Source organism: Cheilinus undulatus, linkage group 14 (genome assembly GCF_018320785.1).
Source record: "Cheilinus undulatus linkage group 14, ASM1832078v1, whole genome shotgun sequence".
Classification (NCBI taxonomy): Eukaryota; Metazoa; Chordata; class Actinopteri; order Labriformes; family Labridae; genus Cheilinus; species Cheilinus undulatus.
The window spans coordinates 8763931-8786469 of record NC_054878.1 but is presented as its reverse complement, the minus strand read 5'-3'; the positions used below and the strand labels follow the sequence as shown (position 1 = coordinate 8786469).

Sequence of the window (22539 nt, the reverse complement as noted above, 5' to 3'; positions counted from 1 at the left end):
AAACATTAAGAAATCTGTTAAGGAATAGTGTTCAGATGATCTACAGACAGCTCCAAACCCTACAGAATCATGTTTTTATGTATCTATTAGTTGCCAGGATCTTCTTTTATTAGCACACTTTTGAGAATGTGATATTACCATTGAACAAAACAAACACGATTGGAAATAATGATGGAAATGACTGAACATAACTGTGATGCTTTCCTACTTTTTAAAGGTTAGCCCTAAACATCAGAGACTTAAAAAAGAACCATGCAGGGATTCAACACTCTTTCTTATAGTCTTTATTCATTGTTTCTATTTTGACATGAGAATTTGAATCAAAGGATTTTCCATTGAAACTGCTGATTGTCGCCCTGGATCAAGGTAAGATTAGTATTAGATTAGTGTTAGTATGAAGTATTTAGAATGATTTAACATGAATTGTGATAAAGCTCGCTAAATAGGACATGTAAAAATTCCACTAATATGTATTAAATGCTTTTAGTGTCCGTTTGTAGTTTTCTCCTGTCTTTAACTGAGGGTAACTGACTTCCTGTTTGGACACTGACTTCATGCTAAAAGGTGTTGAAACATCTAAACAAAGATCCAGAGAAATGGGAGGTGCCTGAGCACCTGAGGTATTACAGTGTTTCTGTAAAGCTAAAGGCTATATGATTTTCATTTACATTTTATATATATATATAAATATATGTATGTATATCAAATTATTTTAAACCAAATCATATAAAATCAAACTCAATCCAATTAAATCATTACTAGATCCAGTGAAATCAAACTAAATCCAGTTAAATCAAACTAAAAGGGGATTATTTCTAATTAAATTGAATCTTTTTCCTTCTGTTCATAAAGATGTAGAGGAGCAGATAGAAGACGATCAGCTGTAGCACACCAGCAAACGCCACACAGAGAACCAGAGGAAAGAGTTCACCTGGAGAAAGACAGAGAGAAAATAAATAAATGGATATGTATATACGTATGTATATGACAAACTGTCTGCGGCCACTTGACCCAAAAAAAAACAAACAAAAAAAAAACCAATCCTGTCCACAAAATGTTGCACCATTTCTCTTTAGGCCAGTCTGTGTGTTCTTGGAAAAATATTAACCTCTTCAACATGTCGGCTTCTTGTCAATAGCTTGGCTTCACATAGGCGTCATCAAAGTAAGAATCAGTGACTTTTTAAAAATGTATGCTGTGGTACAACATAGCCTTTTTCAAAATGCAAATCTCTTTTCTTAAAACAGAATTATTTTTTTGATAATGTCAACAATGTGGATGGGAACGTTGAACTAACCTATTTGGAAAGTATAATGTCAGACTTCATGGCTAATTCATACTGCGCACAGGAGTCAGGATGCCAGAAGATAAAGTAGAAGAAACTGACAAAACTTAAAGGGGAAGATGTTAAAATTATTTTAAAAAGAGGTAAATATGGGTTAAATGGGCAAAAATGGGAAGAAAAAGTGAAAAGTGGGAGAAAAGAGCCAAAACTGGCAGACATAGGCAAAAAAGTAGCAAAAAAGGGTTAAAAAGTGGTGAAACGTGTCAACAAGTGTCAGTAATGGGTTAGAAGAGGACAAATGGTAGGAAAATATGGTGACAAGGCAGAAAAAGTGGTAAAACTGCATCAAAAAGAGTCAAAAATTAGTCAAAAGAGGCAAAAATAGGCAGAAAAAGTGTTGAAAAGAGGTTTTATAGTGTAGAACTCGATCAAAAAGTGGAAAAATGGTTTAAAAGTGTGATAAATGCATTTGAAATAGTAATAAGTGGGAGATAAGAGGTGAAAGGGTTTCACATAGTGTCAAAGTCGGGTTAAAGGGGCAAAAGTTGACAGAAAAAGTGGTGAGGGATACCCTTCAGAATTTATAGTTATTGTCCCTCTCACTCGTTTTCTAGTCTGAGACCAGGATGGTTCTGGACAGCTGATAAACATACAGGTTTACTTAAAACATGGAAATAAAAATATCTAGATCTCATTTGCAGTTTCACCTGCTGAGAAGTTGCTGTCTTGCTCGTCATCAGCAGAACCCTCCAACGTGGAACTCTCAGTGGAACTGGGATCTGAAACTGTTTTGAGAAAGAATCGTTTATTTAACTCATAATAATTAGCCGAGCTCCAAACTTTTGCAGTTTCAGCCATTTTTACATCATTTCTGCCCCATTATTTCCATTTCAGTCTCCTTGTCACTGTCCTATGGCGGCCCATAAGGGCAGATTCCTGCACAGGCAGACGCATTCCAATTCAAAGAGAACAGTTTCAAGAAAAGGACTAATGCAAGTTTAGAAGCACAACCAAAATCCAAATGAAGCACACATATTGGGGGTGGGCTGCAAATAAGAATAACACCAAGAGCACCAAATGGTATAGTGGGTTGGACCTGACTGCAGGAAAGTATAGATTTACTGAAAAATAATAAACATCTAGCTCTTGAAGTTTCACCTGTTGGGATGTAGCTGTGGGTGGAGACAGGAGCAGGAAGCTCCTCTGTGGTCACCTTTGGACTCTCAGTGGTACTGGGATCTGAAACAGTATTGATGAAGAATTGTTAATTAAACCGATTATAATTAACACAGGCTCCAACCTTTGCAGTTTCGGCCATTTTTACATCATTTCTGCCCCATTCTTTCCATTTCTGACTCCTTGTCACTGTCCTATGGTGGCCCAGAAGGGCAGATCCCTGCACAGGCAGATGCATTCTGAATCAAAGAGAACAGTTTCAAGAAAAGGAAAAAATGCAAGTTTAGAAGCACAACCAAAATCCAAGTCGTGCACAGACAAGGACTGGGTTAAAAAAAAAATGATTCAACAATTCAGATTCTTCTTCTTCTTCAAAAATTATATCGAGTCATATAATCCAAAGATCGATCTTTTAATATGTGCCTTTTCCTTCTCCTGTCAGCTCTTCTTGCTACCAGTCTCGGACTTACCCCACTCATGCAGCCTGAAACTTATCCTGCCCTTGCCTCTAAAAGAGTTTAGACTCTGATTCACGAAATTGTGAATCAGAATTAAATCGATTCATGAAATCAGTGGCAACACCCAGCCCTAGAGCACACACTGGGGGTCAGAATTACACTTAGGGCACCAAAATTGTAGGAGCTGGCCCTGCCTGCAGAAAGTACAGATTTACTGAAAACATATAAAAACATCTAGCTCTTAGTTAAAGTTTCACCTGTTGGGATGTGGCTGCTGGTGGAGACAGGAGCAGGAACCTCCTCTGTGGTCACCTTGGGACTCTCAGTGGAACTGGGATCTGAAACGGTATTGATGAAGAATCATTCATTTTATTGATCATAATCAACCCAGCTCCAGAATGGAATTTCTTTGGAAGGTGTCTGGGCTCAGACTTAGAGACAGGAAGAGTTTAGACATCTGTAGAGAACTAGGAGTAGAACATTGAAAGGAGCCAGGTGAGGTGGTTGGGGCATCTGATCAGGTGTACATTTATTGATTTATTGACAGCTCTACTGTAAATTTATCGTGAATTACACTGGCTCTGAAGACACTTATAGTTGTTCTCTTCTTGTTAAAGCACACTAAACTAGCCTGTATACTTACTGTATGTCGATTTTATCAGTAACAGGGAAGTTTTTGTTCGTATCTGAGAATCAGCTTTTTCCCTCCCTATATCACTCACAAATGTCCAACAATCACACAACAACACTCACCAGAAGTGACAATGACAGGAAACTTTTCGTATGAAACTGAAGATAGCGCTCTGCCGTAACCACACCTGTACCATCCAGTGTCAGACATGGTCAAGTTCGAGATGGTCATGTACAGCTTGTATAGCCAGTGTTCATTATACTGAAGGCGGTATCTGCCACTCTGAACATCGCTGGTATTGGTTTCAATGAGAATGTCTTCTTCTTTAACACAGTCTCCCCTACAGAGGAACATCCAACCTCCAGGGACAGGATCACCACTGCATCCACGTGTATTGCTTTCCCCTTCAACTTTTGTAGAAGCAAATCGTGAGTTTCCATGAATTGGATCTGAGGAGAAGAAAACAAGATGAACAGTAGCTGTGATTAGCTCCTCTCAGGTAGAGATAATAAATAATCCTCTAAAGCTAATCCTAGTACACTCAGTCTTCTATCAAGCAGGGCTGTTAGTGCTAATTCTCTACATATTGTTCCCTTCATTACTGATGTTACACACACATCCTAGAAAATCAGTCCAACATGGATTTATGACCAGAACAGATATACAGGTGCCAAGTGCTGCTGGAAAAGGACATTTTTGCCAAATTCTGTTTTATATTTTGCCAGTTAAGTTAAATGGTTAAAAGTAAACCTATTACCTACACTTTTCTTTACTTTTCTATTGTCCACCTCCTAACTGTAAATGTCTCCTCCTCATCTCTCTCTCTGTCCTCTCTGTCTGTCCGTCTGCCTCATATCGTACCGGTACGTTAAACGCAGACATGCCTTGGCTCGTCAACCAACCAAAATGAACTACAGTATAAATGAGAGGAATTATTCAGCTAATTGATACTTGCAACATCGTATAGCCTGCAGGTCTTCGTAAAATATTTATATTAAGTTTTTAATAAGTAAAGCCTGAAGTCACAGCTCTGTATCTGTCACATAAGAAAAAAATCACTCTCACTACAATTATGGTGTGATGAGGAAAAATAGCTTGTTGGACGGATTAGCTTTCTTGTAGAACATACGACTTAATTCGCACCTGAACAGCCTCAAAATGAGCTACATGGTGTTTGCCGGTGTTTAGTGCGACCACTTTGACGTGCTTGTATTGTTTGGGAGGGTGGCGGAGGAGTGTTTGTGAAGTGAGGCAAGGTTTGTGCCACGCATTAGTGATCCCCCTTCAAAATTCTCCTCAAGTAAACGTTCCTCTTTCTCACAAAAACAATTCAGTCAATATATGTCAATTTCTGCGATATTCTGCATTTGATAGTAGATTCCTCTTTTTATGGCCCAATTCTGTGATCCCGTCCACAATTCTGTTAACGCATAAATCATAGGGCCCTAAATCAGTATCTCCATAAAGCTTTTTAGCAGTTGGAAGCATAAAGTGCTCTGAAATCTCCTGGTAGACAGTTGACAGCATTGACTTGATAAAGCACAGCTGAATGTTAAATATGCAGCACTCAATGATTGTCAATCATTGTATTCTGAACAAAAGTCAAGTCAGCAGTCTTCCCCATGATTGTGATTGTGTGTACTGAAATATGACTGCTTCATAATCTTCTATCCTTTATGATAATGGATTTTCATATGATTCTGATTGGTATGGTCATTCTCTGATCAGGAACAAGAGTATCAGATTGAAGCTTTGGAGGATGGATCCTCAAGATGACAAATTTGGACAATCCGTTAACTTTGGTAGGTTCAAATTGCTCCAGGTATCATCAATCCTGCAAGGCTAAAATAACTATTAAACTACACTCAGCCATTACATATAACTTCAGTTAAAGGAATTAACTCTGGTTCTCGTTTCAGCACACACACTACCTGGCTGGTAGCTTGCCCCTGTCCATGGCGTAGGTAGGCTATAAATTCTGTCTGAGAAAAGTTAGCTTGGTGGATAACTATAGCAGCTAGCTTGGTGGCTAGTTTTGGTAGCTACTGTTTGGTGACAGTTCAGCTATTAGACTCAGTTGGCCATGCAGCTTTAAGGTAGCGTTCGGCGACCAAGGGGTTAGCTCACTCTGTGAACAGTTAAGCTAGCCTGTTAGCTTACACAGCCATCTGAGAGGTTGCTTCTAGGAGCGAGAAGAGGTAAAAGCAGGGCTGGGTATTTCCACTGATATCCTGAATCCATTTGATTCCGATTCTCGAGACCCCGATTTGATTTGATATCGATTCATGTAGGGATATTTTAGTAAAAAATCCTATGGTTGGTTCTACATTTGAGAGATTCTCAGACAGCTTAAGTTGGAAATAGTTCAAAAAAAATTTCCAACTAGGCACATTATTCAAAATTTCAGGGTTAGCAATAAAAACTGACCCTAAACTAAGTCAGTAGTATTTACTTCACTTTTTTAACCTCCATGTGGCACATCCTGGATATGGTCTTTTTTTAGTTTGTCTCTGTCTTTGTAGTGTTTAACTCCAAAATGCAGTCAGGTTTGGAGGTTTCTTCAGTGGAGCAGAGCTGCCAGGCTCCACCATGTTTGTTTTTACAGAGATAAGTCACTTATTGAAAGTCCAAGTTTAAACTCTTGTTGTTAAATGACTAAAAATCAAAATAAGTAAATTTGATAAATTATTTTTAACTAAGTTTGATTAAGTCCATGATGTATAATTACACTTTAGTCTTATAATGTGGCAGTAGTAGTAATAGTCACATTTTCAGATGTAATGCATACAGTGTGGGGCTCTGTTTATCTTTCTGTCTGTGAGGTGTGCACTATAGACAGACACCGATGCTCTTTAGCCAACAGGATATGGAAAAGGCATATATTAAAAGATTGATCTTTGGATTTTATGGATCGATATCAAATTTTTAAAAAAAGAATTGATCTGAATCGGACAATCAATTTTTTTTTAACCCAGGCGTAGGTAAAAGACTGAAGAGAAGGCAGTACGTCAGGTAGGAGGAAGTCCCTCCTATTGTAGCAGACGTCACACCTGCCTGCCAGTCAAGAGTAACATTGCTTCTGGGGGACAGCAGGGGAGCGTGTCCCATAGTGAGATACCGAAATGAGTGTTGAAAGAGAACTGTTATTATGAAGAAATGTAACATTTTATGATTGAGTTCAAACTCACCATCAACAACTTTGACCCCAAAATCTACGTTAGACTGTGGAGCATCGGCCCCTCCGAGTCCACACCTGTAGCGTCCAGAGTCTGACTTCTTCAGGTTTGTGATGGTCACACTTAAAGTGCTCTTTGTGCCTGAATTGGATACCTTTTTGTAAATAGCACTGAATCTGCCATTCACAGCTTTGGCACCGTCTGTTTTAACAAGAATATCCTCTCCTTCACAGTCGTTTTTACAGAAGAACTTCCAGTCATATTGCTTTGAGAAACTACAGGTGATGCTCCCATTTCCTCCTGTAGCTCCAGTGTAGATGTTGAGTTTAGCAGTGACAGGACACAGAGCTGTAGGAAAATCAGAGAATCAACATCAGTACTGACAGCCAGAACTTTCTGTAGGGTAGACTGCAAGTCTCATCAGGTGTTGATGGTTAAGTTATACAGCAGTATTACTCATTTAGCTCCCTTAATGATCTTATGAATGATTTTAATGATTAATCCATATTCTCAGTTGACACAGATGCTCCTGTTGGAACAAAAAGAAAAAATTTACCCAAAACCCACCAGGGAAACTGCTGCTATCCCTCAGTTAAACAGAAAAAGCCGGAAAGCTGAGAGGTAATGGAGGAAAAGTCAACTTCATGTTCACTTTAAACTTTTTTAATAAGTTTGTATTTTCAATGATGCAGTCAGGAACAAGAAACCAAGTCCATTTCTCTAAGATTATTCTAGCAAATCTCAAATCAATGAATACTGACACATACTCAACTCTTAAATGTGAAATTTTAAGAAAAGTATTTTAATGAAACCTGTGGTGATTGTGCACATTTTCGATTTTATTTTGAAATCTTCCGGAGATCTGTTTCCTGCTGCTTGCTTTTTGTGTTTGTCTTCACAGAGATTGGGCCCCTCCTCCGCACTGGTTTTCGGCACGCTCACACCTGCACGCAATCACACCAATCACCACTTCCTCTTAAGCTTGGCTGTGAGGAGCTGCATGCGCCAGATAATTCCGCTCCTTTCGCGGTACCGGCCTCACGCTAAGTGCTCTGTGAAAGTCAGTGATTTTTCGCAAGTTACCTGTGTGTTCCTAGTGACTCTGAACTTACCCTACTTCTCCTCCGTCTTTTTCAGTGCCTGCCAGTGCCGCCAGTGCCTTAAGCCCAATCTCTGCTCTGCTGCTCAAGCTCTCACTCTAGACCTCCTGTCTGGTCACGGACTCTCTCACTCACCTCAGGCTCAGTGCCTCCCGTCTGGTCACGGACTCTCTCACTCACCTCACGCTCAGTGCCTCCCGTCTGGTCACGGACTCTCTCACTCACCTCACGCTCAGCGCCTCTTGCCTGGTCACAGACTCTCCCACTCACCTCCAGCTCTGGACCTCCCGCCTCCAGCCCGCTCAAGCTTGCGGATCTCCCTCACTCTCAGGACCTGGACCCCCCCCCCTCCCCTTCCTCTAATCTGTTCCAAGCTCAGTAAATCTGTTAAACTGTTGCTCCCGCTTCCGGTATGCTCTTGGGTTCAGAAAAAAACAAACACCAATCATTACAGAATAATCTGGCGTAGACATGGACCCAGCAAACCCGGAATCCATCAAGGAGGCCCTCTCCACCCAGGGATCCCTCATCGGCCGTCATGACAAGATGTTGCAAGAAATAATGGGAATGGTTTGCTCTCTCCACCATCAAGTTTCCCAAACTACCTCCCAGCTCAACCAGATCAATCTTCCCAGTGACAACCCTCCTGTGAGAAACCCACCTGCATCTGACCCCCCCTCTCCTACCTCCATCCTGCACAGGCAGCCTCATGTTCCTCTACCCGACCCATATGCAGGTGATTTAGGTTCTTGTGGACAGTTTATGTTAAATTTTGCTTTAGTTTTTGAGTTACACCCCTCCAGTTATTCTAGTGATAAGGCTAAAATTGCTTACATTGTTAATTTATTACGTGGTAGGGCTAAATGGACAGCTGCCCTGTGGAAGAATTCTTCTCCTGTGTTGTCTACTTTTTCCACCTTTTCGGCCGAGCTTAGCAAGGTTTTGATCATCCCGTTAAAGGGCATGAAGCAGTCAAAAGATTATTAGTGCTAAAACAAGGGTCTCAGTCTGCAGCTTCTTATTCTATTGATTTTCGCATTCTGGCGAACGAGTGTGGTTGGGAGGTGGCTGTGTTAATGTGGATTTACCTTAAGGGTTTATCTGAGCAGTTACAAGATAAGGTTAGCGTTCAGGGATGAGCCCTCCTCTCTCGAGGAGCTAATTTCTCTTACTATAAAGATTGATAACTGGCTGAGGGAGAGAATCAGAGAGCGTGCAGCTAGACCCCGTAGCTTAGCTCCCCCCTCTGACATAGGGTCCCCAGAGCAACCCCCTGTTCCTCTCTGGCTTCCTCTCCACCAGCCTCGAACTCCACAGCACCACCAGTGGCCCCGGAGGAGCTGATGCAGCTTGGCAGAGCTTGACTAGATCCACTCGAGCGCCAGCGGCATTTGAATAATAAACTGTGCATCTATTGTGGCCTAGCTGGACACTTTATCGCCTCCTGTCCCTCGACATTAAAAGACTGGGCTCATCACTGACAGAGGGCGCTATGTGAGCCAAACCTCCTCTTCCCCCAGCTCTCCTCCACGCATGTCATTCCTGCTACCCTCCTCCGGGATCAGAACACTGCCCCCCTCCATGTGTTGATTGATTCAGGTGCAGATGACAACTTCATTCACGAAAGGTTAGTCCATCAACTCCAATTACCCTATGAACCCTTTCTCTCCCCCAAGAAGGTTAACGCTCTGGACGGATGTCTCATCTCTCAAATCACACATCAGACCTCACCCCTCGCCCTCCTCCTCTCCGGCAATCACAGAGAAACCACACAACTGTTCATTATTCCCCCTCCTGTCTCCCCTGTTGTCCTCGGCTACCCCTGGCTGCTACAGCATAATCCTCAGTTTGACTGGAGAAGTTCGACCATCTCCAGCTGGAGTCTTTCCTGCCATTCCCACTGTCTCCTATCTGCTAACCCTGACTCCCAGACTCCCCTGGAGTCCCCGTCTCCCTTCTGAGTACCATGACCTCATTCCGGTTTTCTGTAAAGATCTGGCATGATCCCTACCCCCCCACCGCCCTTATGACTGCGCCATTGATCTTCTCCCCGGAGCTCCACTACCTACCAGCTGCCTATATAACCTCTCATGCCCCGAGAAAGAAGCCATGGAGGCTTACATCCAGGAATCCCTCGCCAATGGGCTCATACGCCCCTCCTCCTCTCCTCTAGGGCAGGCTTCTTCTTTGTGAAGAAGAAGGACTCCTCCCTTCACTCCAGTATAGACTTCTGAGGACTCAACGACATAACCGTTAAAAACAAGGCACCCCTCCCTCTCATCGACCCCTCCTTTGAGCCACTCTGTCACTCCAAAGTCTTCTCCAAGATGGACCTCCGCAACACCTATCACCTAATCAGGATTAGGGAAGGCGATGAATGGAAGACTGCCTTTAACACCCCCCTTGGACACTTTGAGTACCAGGTGATGCCATTTGGACTTTCCAACGCCCCGCAGTCTTCCAGACGCTCATGAATGACATCCTCAGAGATATGCTTAATCGCTTCGTCTTTGTCTATCTGGACGACATCCTAATATTCTCCAAGGACCTCCAGGAACACAGACAACATGTCCGCCTTGTGTTACAGCGCCTCCTAGAGAACAAGCTTTACGTCAAAGCTGAAAAGTGTGAATTCCACATCCCCTCTGTTAGCTTCCTGGGCTACGTCATAGCCCAGGGATAGCTCCAACCAGACCCCGCCAAAATCAGGGCCGTCACGGATTGGCCCACCCCTACATTCAGAAAAGAGCTGCAGTGCTTCCTGGGGTTCGCCAATTTCTATTGCCGCTTCATCAGAGACTACAGTAAAGATGCCAGTCCCCTCACATGTCTCACTTCCTCCAACGTCCCCTTTCAATGGTCACCAGAGGCCTCTGCAGCTTTCTCCCGCCTCAAATCACTGTTTACTAGGGCACCTGTCCTCAAGCACCCTGACCCTAAACTGCAGTTTGCAGTAGAAGTGGACGCTTCTGAGACCGGGGTTGGAGCTGTGCTATCCCAGTGGAGTCCAGAGTCCAACAAATTACATCCCTGCACCTTCTTCTCTTGCCATCTGTCTCCTGCTGAGCGTAACTATGACGTGGGCAACAGAGAGTTACTGGCAGTAATCTGGGCCCTTCAAGAATGGTGGCACTGGCTGGAAGACACTGAAACTCCTTTCATCATATGGACAGATGACAAGAACTTAGCCTACTTACGCTCAGCTAAACGTCTCAACCCCTGTCAAGCCCGGTGGTCCCTATTCCTCAGTTGATTCCACTACACTCTCTCCTATAGACCCGGCTCTAAGAACCTCAAACCGGACACTCTATCACGGCAGCACTCCTCCTCCTCCTCCTATCCTCTGGAACCCGACCCCATTATTCCCCCCTCCTGCTTCATGGGAGCAGCTACGTAGGAGATTGAACAGGTGGTGCTTAATGGATCAGGTAATGGACCCCCTAATCATCTGTATGTCCCAGATGCCGCTTGCTCCCAGGTTCTCCAGTGGGGACACTCCTCCAAACTCTCATGCCACCCCGGAATTACCCACACCCTCCAGTTCCTCCAGGAACACTTCTGGTGGCCCACCATCACCAGGGACATCAAGGAGTTCGTCCTAGCCTGCTCTGTCTGTGCCCGAGGGAAAGCTTCACACCTGCCCTCTGCTGGTCTGCTGCGCCCACTGCCCATCCCCGGCCGCCCCTGGTCACACATTGCTGTGGACTTCGTCACTGGATACCACCATCAGAAGGTAATACCGTCATATTGACTATCATTGATCAACTCTCCAAGTCAGTTCACTATGTACCCCTCACCAAGTTACCCTCTGCCCTAGAGACTACTAATCTTCTTGTGCTCCACATGTTTAAATGGCACGGAATTCCAAGCAACATTGTTTCAGACCTCAGTGGACCTCAGTTTGCCTCCCAGGTATGGAGGGAATTCTGCAGGGCAGTGGGTGCGACAGCCAGCCTCTCTTCAGGTTACCACCCACAGACTAACGGCCAGACAGAGTGGGCCAATCAGAACCTCGAGACTGCCCTGAGATGTGTTGCTGCTCATCACCCCGCCTCCTGGAGCTCTCATCTCCCATGGTTAGAATATGCTCATAACTCCCTCACCAGCTCTGCCACAGGTATGTCACCTTTCATGGCTTGCTATGGGTATCAACCACCTCTCTTCCCCAGTCAGGAGCATGACGTGGTGGTTCCTTTGGTGGGGGAGCACCTCCAGCGGGTCCAGGAGGAGTGGAGGAGAGCACGGGTAGGGCTCACCCAGACGACGGAGAAAACTAAGCGTTTCGCGGACCTTCAGAGATCCCCAGCGCCGAGTATATGGTGGGACAGATGGTGTGGCTCTCCTCTCGGGACCTTCCCCTCCAGGTCGAGTCTCGTAAGCTCTCTCCTCGTTTTATTGGTCCCTTTCCTACTATCAAGATCATTATTCCTTCTGCTGTTGCCCTGAAACTCCCCTCCTCTCTCAAGATCCATCCCACCTTTCACGTGTCTCTCCTCAAGCCTGTGCCCTCTAGTGACCTCAGCCCTCCTGCTGTTCCCCCTCCTCCCCCCCCAGATCATTGACAACCATCCTGCTTTCACGGTGGAGAAGATTCTGGCCTGAAGCCTCGGGGTCGGGTCTACCAGTACCTCGTGGAGTGGGAGGGGTATGGTCTTGAGGAACGCTCCTGCATCTCTTGCAAGCTCATATTGGATGAGTCTCTCCTACGTGATCTCTACACGGCTCACCCGGACAAGCCTGGGAAAACGCCAGGAGGCATTCGTTGACGGGGAGGTACTGTGGTGATTGTGCACATTTTCAATTTTATTTTGAAATCTTCCGGAGATCTGTTTCCTGCTGCGTGCTTTTTGTGTTTGTCTTCACAGAGATTGGGCCCCTCCTCCACACTGGTTTTCGGCACGCACGCACCTGCACGCAGTCACACCAATCACCACTTCCTCTTAAGCTTGGCTGTGAGGAGCTGCAGGCGCCAGATTATTCCGCTCCTTTCGCGGTACTGGCCTCACGCTAAGTGCTCTGTGAAACTCAGTGATTTTTCGCAAGTTACCAGTGTGTTCCTAGTGACTCTGAACTTACCCTACTTCTCCTCCGTCTTTTTCAGTGCCTGCCAGTGCCGCCAGTGCCTTAAGCCCAATCTCTGCTCTGCTGCTCAAGCTCTCACTCTAGACCTCCTGTCTGGTCACGGACTCTCTCACTCACCTCACGCTCAGTGCCTCTCACCCGGTCACGGACTCTCTCACTCACCTCAGGCTCAGTGCCTCCCACCTGGTCACAGACTCTCTCACTCACCTCACGCTCAGCGCCTCTCACCTGGTCACGGACTCTCTCACTCACCTCCAGATCTGGACCTCCCGCCTCCAGCCTGCTCAAGCTCACGGATCTCCCTCTCTCTCAGGACCTGGACTCCCCCCTCCCCTTCCTCTAATCTGTTCCAGCTCAATAAATCTGTTAAACTGTTGCTCCCTGCTTCCAGTCTGCTCTTGGGTTCAGAAAAAAACAAACTCCAATCATTACAGAAACCATTCATACTCCCTGATGAAATAACATTTAAATCATTTTAGATTGAAAAAAAAAAAAAAAGAAATAATTTAGACCTAAATGCAGCATTTAACACAACTGACCATGACATTTTAATGAGTCGACTAAAAAAATGGGCTTGCAGTATTTTACACTGGTTTAGCTCCTATCTTTCGAACAGACAGTTTGTCTCATGGTTTTATCCCTTATGCCCTTCTCGGGCATTTTTGTCCATTTTTCTCAACGTTTTTTGGTTTTGTTTTGTTTTTTTAATTTGTGATCATTTTGGCAGTTTTACAGCTTGTGGCATGAATTTTTGCAGGAACTTTTCTTTCTAGTTAAATTTTTTAAATCCAACATGTTTTACTCTTACATGTCATTTATACGCTATTGATGCATTTTGCACCTTCTGGACACCTTTGAGGCAAAAATGTACACATAAAAAAAAATTGCCATTAAATCACCATACATCAATATTTTTTTTCTACTTTTTTTCATAAATCTCTTCAACTACTTCAGACTTGCTCAAAATTACCAAACATTCAACAATTCTCAGAAATTTAACCCTTTTAATGCCAGGTTGATTATTTGAAATGTTTCTTTTTTACTGCAAAAAAAACCACAAAGTGGATTATTTTCCATATAATAAATAGTAGAAAGATGAAATAATTCACTTTTTGTGTTTTTTTTTTTTTTTTGTGTGTGTGTTTTTCTGTAGGCTACGTGTGCATTTTTGCCTTAGAGGTGTCCAGAGGGTAGTAAATTTGAGGAGGGCACAAGGGTTAATCATGGTATCCCCCAAGGAAGCAGTCTAGGAGCTATTCTCATTGGCCCCCATTTATTAAATCTGCATACGACACAATACTGACTGAACACTCATCTCCATGCACAGAATTTATCATGGCAAGAGTTTACGTTATGATCATATCCCACACCAGGTCTGAGATCACGTACGCAAGTTTTCTACTCAGTGTTCATTCCCTGTGTGGTGTGCATCTGACTGTTAAATTAGATACGAATTTAGAAATAAACCAAAGCTTTTACAATCCCTGTGCAATGTGTCTTTTCAAAAGATGTTGAACAATGCAATATTTCAACTGATTTCCTTATTATTTATTTTCTTTGATTATTGAGCGTCTTTATAGATTCATTGAAAAAATAAAACAACCAGGCTGCCCTCAGTAATTGTTAAAGCTCTGTTCTACGTCTAAACAGGAGAACCTTGCTGTGTTTGGCATATGAACCTTGAGCTGTGTGTAAGTTCAACTGGAGCTAAAATAAATTTGAACACTAAATTGAACATGTTAAAGCTAAAAAAAAAAAAAAAAAAAAAAAAAAAATGGTCAAAACATGATAAAAGGAAAATTATTTGCATAAAAGGCAAATATATGAGAATATCAAATTCATATGTTTAAAAGCTCAAATATGAGATAAATCATGATGACTATGATTAAAGATTTTTAATTTTTCATCTTAAAGGTAAAAATATGAGACTTAAAAGCCAAAATTAGGAGTTGAAATGGTCAAAATTTGAGAAAAAATAGGAATAATGAGTTAAAAAGGTCAAAATATGACTTAAACATTTACAACTGTGAATCTAAAGGTCAAATTATGGTATAAAGAGTCAAAATCAAGAGTTGAAAAGGTTAAAATCTAAGATAAAAAGACAAATTCATAAGTTTGCGTCTGTTTTTTTAAATGTAAAATTGAAAATACGAAATGAAAACACATTTTTCTGTTTCCAACATTCCTGACTTTTTATCTACTAATTTAATGTTTTCTATTTTTGTATGACTGAAAAAGGACATTTGAAATCATCAATGTTAATTTTACACTTTTAGTCTACTTAGTGGGAATCTGCAGACCTCATACTGGTGGGCCAGTTATAATAAAAATTTGATATAATCTTTGGGGAGGGAAATAACTAACTGATTTGGCAGAGAGAACAAAATGCAACCTAAATATTACTTCAATAAATCACAGATATCGTTTAGAATATGTTAAATAACCCTGAAAAGTCATCTGTTTAAGGTAGGAATTACCATTACATGCAAACTGAGTTGAATTAAAATGATCAAAAATGAAAACATTAATAGTTATAAGTGAGGTTTACCCCAGTTATTTAGTACAGGAAACTTATGTCTGAGAATATTCCTTATAGAATCGACTGAGAATTTCTGTATGGAAAAACTAACTGTGGTTTGTCTGAGAAAATACCACACATATTTTTTCAGTGAGTGTTAATCATAATTATAATGCTTATTATTGTATTCTGACTGTTATTATATATAATATCATTATATAATATATGTAATATTACTATTTTATATAATAATTTTTATTATAATAATAAATAATGAAATAATATATATATATTTTTTTATAAATAATAATATCACCAATGTATTCTATTTATGAGTCCTTACCTGATAAGTAGAGCAAGAAGACGACCTGGTGGATCTTCATCCTGAGATTATACAGAGAGAGGCGATAAATAATCTTGAGATTTCTGTCCTTCTACTTAAGTATCTCTGATGGAGACATATGGTTGAATTTAAGTCACTGTCTTACATAACTATTACTTCTGCATCACAGTTTAATAACCTGGGTTTGTCTCAGTTTAAGGAACAGAGATGTTTCAAAAAAGGAAATGAAGATAAATGATGATAGGTTCATTTTGTTAGAACTAAAAAAGTTCAACCCCAGTGGCTGCCTGCTTCAGTCATCATATTGTACATGTTTACCAGAATCATACAGAAACTCAGTATCCCACAACGACAAAGTGAAAACAGAATTTTATAAATATAAATCATTAATACCTTCTACAAAAATATTTATTTATGCATAATATAAATTAATTAAGTACATATATACATCAAATAATTAGTGAATCTGCTTTAAACAACATTTTGAGTGCTGACCGTTTCAGTTTCAGTGTAGAGAACAAACTACGATGGCTTGCTACCAGATTTAGGCAAGAGTGTAAATTCTTGGATTAAAAGTACGGACCACAATTTAAAGAATTTTTATGGACTAAAACTACACTGAAATGTTTTTGAGTTGTCGTCAATTAAACCTGGACTAAAACTAAAAAGGGTGGAAATGACTAAAGTGTGACTAAAACAAAAAGACGTGATCAAAAGAATAAGACTAAAATTAAAAATAGCTGTCAAAATTAACACTGCCAGCAGGGCAGTAACACAGCAAAGGAGAAAGCAATGATATTACGGAATTATGTGGGAATGGATGACAAATCAACCCTGAAAAGTTAAAATAATCTGCTGTTGACATATTAATCCTGTGTGAACTCACAGTTCCTCCGTGATCTCTGCCCTCTGATCAGGGCTGTGCTTTGTTGCACAACGTTCAACACATTTTCAGTGTGCTAGGCTGCTAACTTTCAGTCAGAGCGAACCTGCAGAACTGTGGAGCGCTACACAACTGTTGTATGTAGAAATTGCAGGTAAGTCCTTTCCTTTTAACCTCTCCTTAACCCTGATAAAACAAAACACATGATGTAGCCGTCACTGAAGTGCGCATGTGCAGCTACCGAGGAATAATGTGAACCATGGTGACTATAGACGTGTCAGTACAAGACTTTAGTCATTTTTGAAAAGAAAACTCACTGCTGTTCTTTGTTCTTCTTATAATGAAGAAATGTCATCCCGTTCTGATAAAACTGCTGCTTTAGCAGCATCCACGCTAAGCTCTTCCGGCATAATTGCACCAGTCTCTTGTTGCTGCTCGCTTATGTCATTATTCCGCCTGACAGTACTGCCCCTCGTCGCTGATTGGTCCTGTCACTTTCTAACCCAAACGGTTCAGACAGGAGCTTTGCGAGATGGATTTCCCAGTGAGAAACAAGGAAATGGGTGTATCCATCTGCTTTGCAAGGTTAGGTTAATGGGGTAAAGACTAAAATTTAACAGTGATGGACTGCTAAAAGCGCATATACGTACATATGTAACTGGACAGAACAAAAACCGTTTGAGACTCCACTCTGACTCATAGTTAAAATGTGTATGAACAATGGCTTATAGATATTTATTATAATGGCTGGGGATAGAAAATATTGGTAGAATTTCACTGAAACTAAACTAAACATGTTTTCACAAAAATTAAAAAGTATTAACAGATAAACAGTTATGTGACCTTTGAGGTAAAATAACCAGCTATTTCATTCATCATTTGTTTGTGCATATAGATGATGGTCTGTAATAATCATAGGGGGGAAAAGTGACTCTGTTTTGAATCTTTAACACGTCATTATAGATTATAGAGTATGGTTAAAAAGTAAACTGTTCTGTGTTCCTGTGTTCTTCTCCTCAGTCTTTCTGTTTGTTAAAGGTTCAAACCATGATGCATGATGGTAAATATTGCAGGGCTAGGGACCATCTGCTGTTCACTGCTTTACACAATGCATTGTGGGATAGGAACAGTTCACTATATAGTGTATACCAATGCTCACTCAGGATGCTGACACCAGTACAAAATGTCCCATTCCCTATATTTGTCACATGCCTGATGCACCCTGATACTGGTCTGAATTCGGCCTCTCTTAGTCTGTCACCCTCAGATGAAACTGCTGTGGTTGATAAATAAATCAAGGTGTGGTTAAGAGGTCAGGAGAGAAAAAGGAAGTAGTATTTAAGATTATTTAACCGCACCCACAGCTCATCAGACGCCACGACGACCCAAAGGGAAACCCAGCTCTGTGGTTTCTGTTTTAACCCCAGACTGTTATCAGTGGTCAGCAGGCTGACTGTAAATGACCAAAAATGCATCTGTTTTGTGGTATAGCTCAGTGAGGCAGCAGCAGGTTGGCCTGTAAGGACTTGAGTTTAGTGGTTTGGGTGCTGGTTCACTTGTTTGTGTACTACAGTGGGGCCCATGAGCAAGACAGCAAACCCCCAACCAGTCACCCTAAATCCTGAGTTTGAATCCTAATTGTGAGATGCCAAATTGAAAATATGAAATAAAAACAAAAATTAATTTCTTTTTCCACATTCCTGACTTCTTATCTAAATATATTTACAACTTACTTTTTCAGATTTTATAACTTAACAAGGATATTTTAACTTATCAGGGATAAATTCACATTTTTATACTTGAGGAAATCTGCAGACCTCACACTGATGGGCCAGTTATAACAGAAAAATGAGCTCATCTCTTCGGGGCTGAATTAACTGTTTTGGAGTTTTGGGATCAGGTGGGACAGACAATGCAAAAGTTTATTTCATTTAAAATAAGAGTACAACCGACGTTTTTTGTTCTTGGTATCTATCCAAAAGACCATGATATGAAATGCAGAGAACAAATTTTCTTAGATCTTTGCCTTTTACAAGTCAAAAAAACAATAGCATTAACATGGAAAAATATGGAAGACCAAGTGTTAAACCGATTTTGTGTTTATCTTTACCTGAGCCATGTGGAAACAGAAAGCTTCATAAAGAGTAGAAGTTCAGAGAACAACTTTATTAAACAGATGCGTTTAGCTCGTGGCCTTCATCTGGTTCATCAAGAAATGGATTTCAAACAGATTTTGCGGACGTGGACATAAATATTTGCTACAACAAGGTAAATATGGCTCTGTATTTATAATTTCCCTGTCTAGATGGACAGATAATGGCTCGTTGTGCAAATAAAAAATGGAGGAGACCTCAGATTTTAGAATTTTAGAATTGCGTGAGACATGCAGCCATCTCTGAGATGCAGCCATACTCAAAATGCAGATATCTAATGAGTTTTTGGTTCAATATGTATATGAGAGATACAAATATATATCCAACAAGATGAACTGGTCTGATCATGCAGAGTTCCTTTTAAGTCTGTAAACACTGTTGATCTTATTGTATCTTTCTCATTTAGAGCATTGTCTTTTTTTACAAAAGTACTTGTCTACATTTTCATTAACAATAGCATTAACATGGAAAAATATGGAAGACCAAGTATGAAACGATGGCTAAATGAAATGTCGGTGTATTTACCCTTAGAAAAAATTACATATACACTTAAAGACAAGCGAGAAGTCTTTGACAGCATCTGGGGTCAGTTTGTTTGTTTTCTCACAGACAGGGACCTGTCTCACATACTGGATGAAACTGAAGAAGAATAGATTTTCCAAAACAACACCTTGGTTAAAGCTATCAGTATGTTCAATTACAAAAGCAAGTTATGTACTCGGCATGGGGTTTGTGTAAAAGGAACCCTGCATGATCAGACAAGTTTATCTTGTTGGATAGACATTTGCATCTCTCAAATGTACATTGAACTAAAAAACTCACTAAACATCCCAGATATCTGCAGTTTGAGTAAATTTGAGCTCATAAACTCACCAGGAGGCCGCCATGTTTTGGTCCGTGTGACGTCACAGCGTGCAGCAATCTTCTCCGTTGTTTTTAACCGTTTTTCAGACGGTTTTTTCTGCTTGTAGCTGTTGCTGCCATAACAGCTTTCATACCAGACACGAGTTTACTGCGTGTTGGTTTGGTCTCCCTGCGGTCAAAGCTCTGTGACCCTCTTGGTCATTCCTCCTACGTTTTACCTCAATAAAACTCCCTACAAGTGAGATACAGTGTATAGCGTAAGCGTGCTGGGAGCTTTTCAAAATAAAAGCAGTATGTACATACAAACGGAGTTTCTCCAAGTGGCAACCTTCAGTCCTAAAAAATGAAGCCAATGCGGAAGTGCAAAAAATTGCTATACCGCAAGTGTCCACTTGAGGCTGGCTGCAGGAACACCGGAAGTTCCGTCTGCACACATGTTAAACATGTTAAACAGCTGGTTTTGACACACAATATAAAATGGTTTACAGCTTGGTTCAAAACACCAAACGTGTCTCATTAGCTAGTGTCTTATTATGCTCCCACTGTACGAGGTACCACAATCGTTTGGATTATATTTAGGATGAAAGCTGGTTGGTGTGTCTCATTTGATTGACAGATAGCACAGCAGGCAGAGGCTCCATTTTTGTCAACCAGAATGCTGGCTAGCAGGCTGACAGGAAGTCGCGCTTAGTGGGCGGGTCGTCAGGTTGATTCTAAGTTCGGCTGAGACCGCGATTTCAATATGGAAACCTCCACGGACTGGCTTCAAGAGCCGTTTGAGTCCGCCTATTGAAAGCAGACAACTGACGTCACACAGGGTTTTTCCAATTCTTTCTACAGTCTATGAGTTTCTCCAAAGAAATGCTGAAGTGGACTTTTACTTTGAAAAGCACAAACCGGAAGTTCTTTGATTTTGTGTTTATCTTTACCTGAGCCATGTGGAAACAGAAAGCTTCATAAAGACTAGAAGTCCAGAGAACAACTTTATTAAACAGATGCGTTTAGTTCATCAAGAAATGGATTTCAAACAGATTTTGCAGACGTGGACGTAAACATTGTCGTATTGCATTGTCTTTTTTACAAAAGTACTTGTCTACATTTTCATGTAAAATCTGTATATTGACAACACTCAAACAATAACTGTCCTTGATTTATTTGATTTTGCTTTTCTGGTGTTATGGTATTATCATATTTATTATTTTTTTCTCTTTTTTTTTGTTACAAACTTTGACAACCTAAAACAGATTTTGAAAAATAAACTCTCATAACTGTGGTAGATGTGGATTTTTGGACCCTTAACGTAGACCAGGCAGGATGAAGTTTTAAAGGTTTATTTTCACACAGGATTTGAATAGTGCAAATAGGAGGGGGGGAATCCAGGAATCCAGGTAAGTGCTAAGGTAATAGAGTGAGAGTGCTTGTGGTAGGGCTGGATCTTGGCAGGGAGTGAGGCACTGGATAAAAAGGAGAACACAGGAATTAGTCGTGGTTCACAAAAAGAGGCACAGTTAATCAAAAGTTACTTGAGAGAACACTTAGTAAGAGTCGGCCGGATACCGCTGCAGAGGCTGGGATATTCTAGCACTGAGGTGACAGTGGACAGCCGTCTTGTAGTCCCGCTGATTGCCGATGAGCATCAGGTGCGTCCAATCCACCTCAGCGCCGTGTGCAGCGAGAGCCTCGGAGAGAGCACAGTGAAGTTACCCAAAGTAAAACAAGCACCGGAACAGGAAGTAGTCACCAAAATAAAACCAAAATAAAACTCAACACCGAAAACCACCACACATAACAGCAAAATTAAAATCTTTATAACTGATAATTTCATCTTAATCCAGACACAACCTGTCCAATGACATGAGAGGCCCTGGAGCAGTGCTAAAAGGCATCCAAAATTATGCACAGAGATGCCCCAGATCACGGCGTGTGTAGGGATGTCAGGCTGATTCTGGTTGAACAGACATGCAGATCATCGCCTGTAGGGTCTTGAACATGTGCTGAAAAGTTGTTTTCACTCAGCAGGAGAAGAGTTTGGTGCTCAGCACAGTAGCTCACCAGGGAGAGATGAATCTCAGTAGGATCCTCTCTCTCTCTCTCTGGACTCTGTAAACTGATCCCAGGTTAGGTGAAATAATCTTGGGGTCTGATCAGATATTGAGGACAACAGCTGTTTGTTGTTTTACAGCCTTAACAGTCATACTGAATGCATATTGATAATGAATATTCCAGTCTTATAAATTCATCATCAGTGGATAATAAAATGTTAAAATCTGAAAAAGGTATTTGTGTAATATCATGCTACATGTAACACATGGCATGATATTCCACTTGACTTGTTTAAGGTTCTTGCGGATAAATCCTCTGTCTAAAGTATCTAATGAGCATTTTTGTATCCTAAAACTCAACACTCATCTGCATCTAATATTGATTCATTTACATTTATAAACATTTCAGGACATCTCATTGGAGCAATCCTGCCCCTGACCGAATGAGTTTGACATCCCTGCTTTAGAGTCCTGAGATGTTTTTTTTTTGTTGTTGTAATGAGAAACATTGACACATTAGTTTTACAAGTCAAGTAATTCATTAATGGTTACAATTTTCATGAAAGTAATCTGTTACCGTAAAATCACCCATTTCCTTTCTCTTCTGTGGCCACAAAAAGAGAGAAAGAAACAAGAAGCTCCTCAAGGCATCTGACTATCCTTTCATGTTTAAAGGGGAGAACGGGGTTGGTTGTCACACTTTACTCTAGTGTGACTTGCTCTAAACATCTTTCAGTCGTCATCCCTACATTAAATGAAAGCTTTAAGGTTGTGTTTGAAATGTGTATCCTTCTTATTTTCCAGTTTAACATAACAAAGTGATAATTA

The 22539-nt window shown here is 41.2% G+C and overlaps 1 protein-coding gene across 1 annotated transcript; it reads right to left on the bottom strand.

Moving 5' to 3' along the window:
• Window positions 1-294: 294 nt before the first annotated feature.
• LOC121521645 (polymeric immunoglobulin receptor-like) lies at window positions 295-15908 on the bottom strand. Its single transcript, XM_041805767.1, has 7 exons — window positions 15770-15908; window positions 6739-7074; window positions 3673-3999; window positions 3177-3257; window positions 2444-2524; window positions 1993-2070; window positions 295-931 (listed from the first exon to the last, which is right to left on the bottom strand). Exons 1-7 carry the CDS (start codon window positions 15807-15809, stop codon window positions 816-818), a joined length of 1059 nt encoding a protein of 352 aa, XP_041661701.1. The 5' UTR covers window positions 15810-15908; the 3' UTR covers window positions 295-815.
• Between the last annotated feature and the right edge of the window lie 6631 nt (window positions 15909-22539).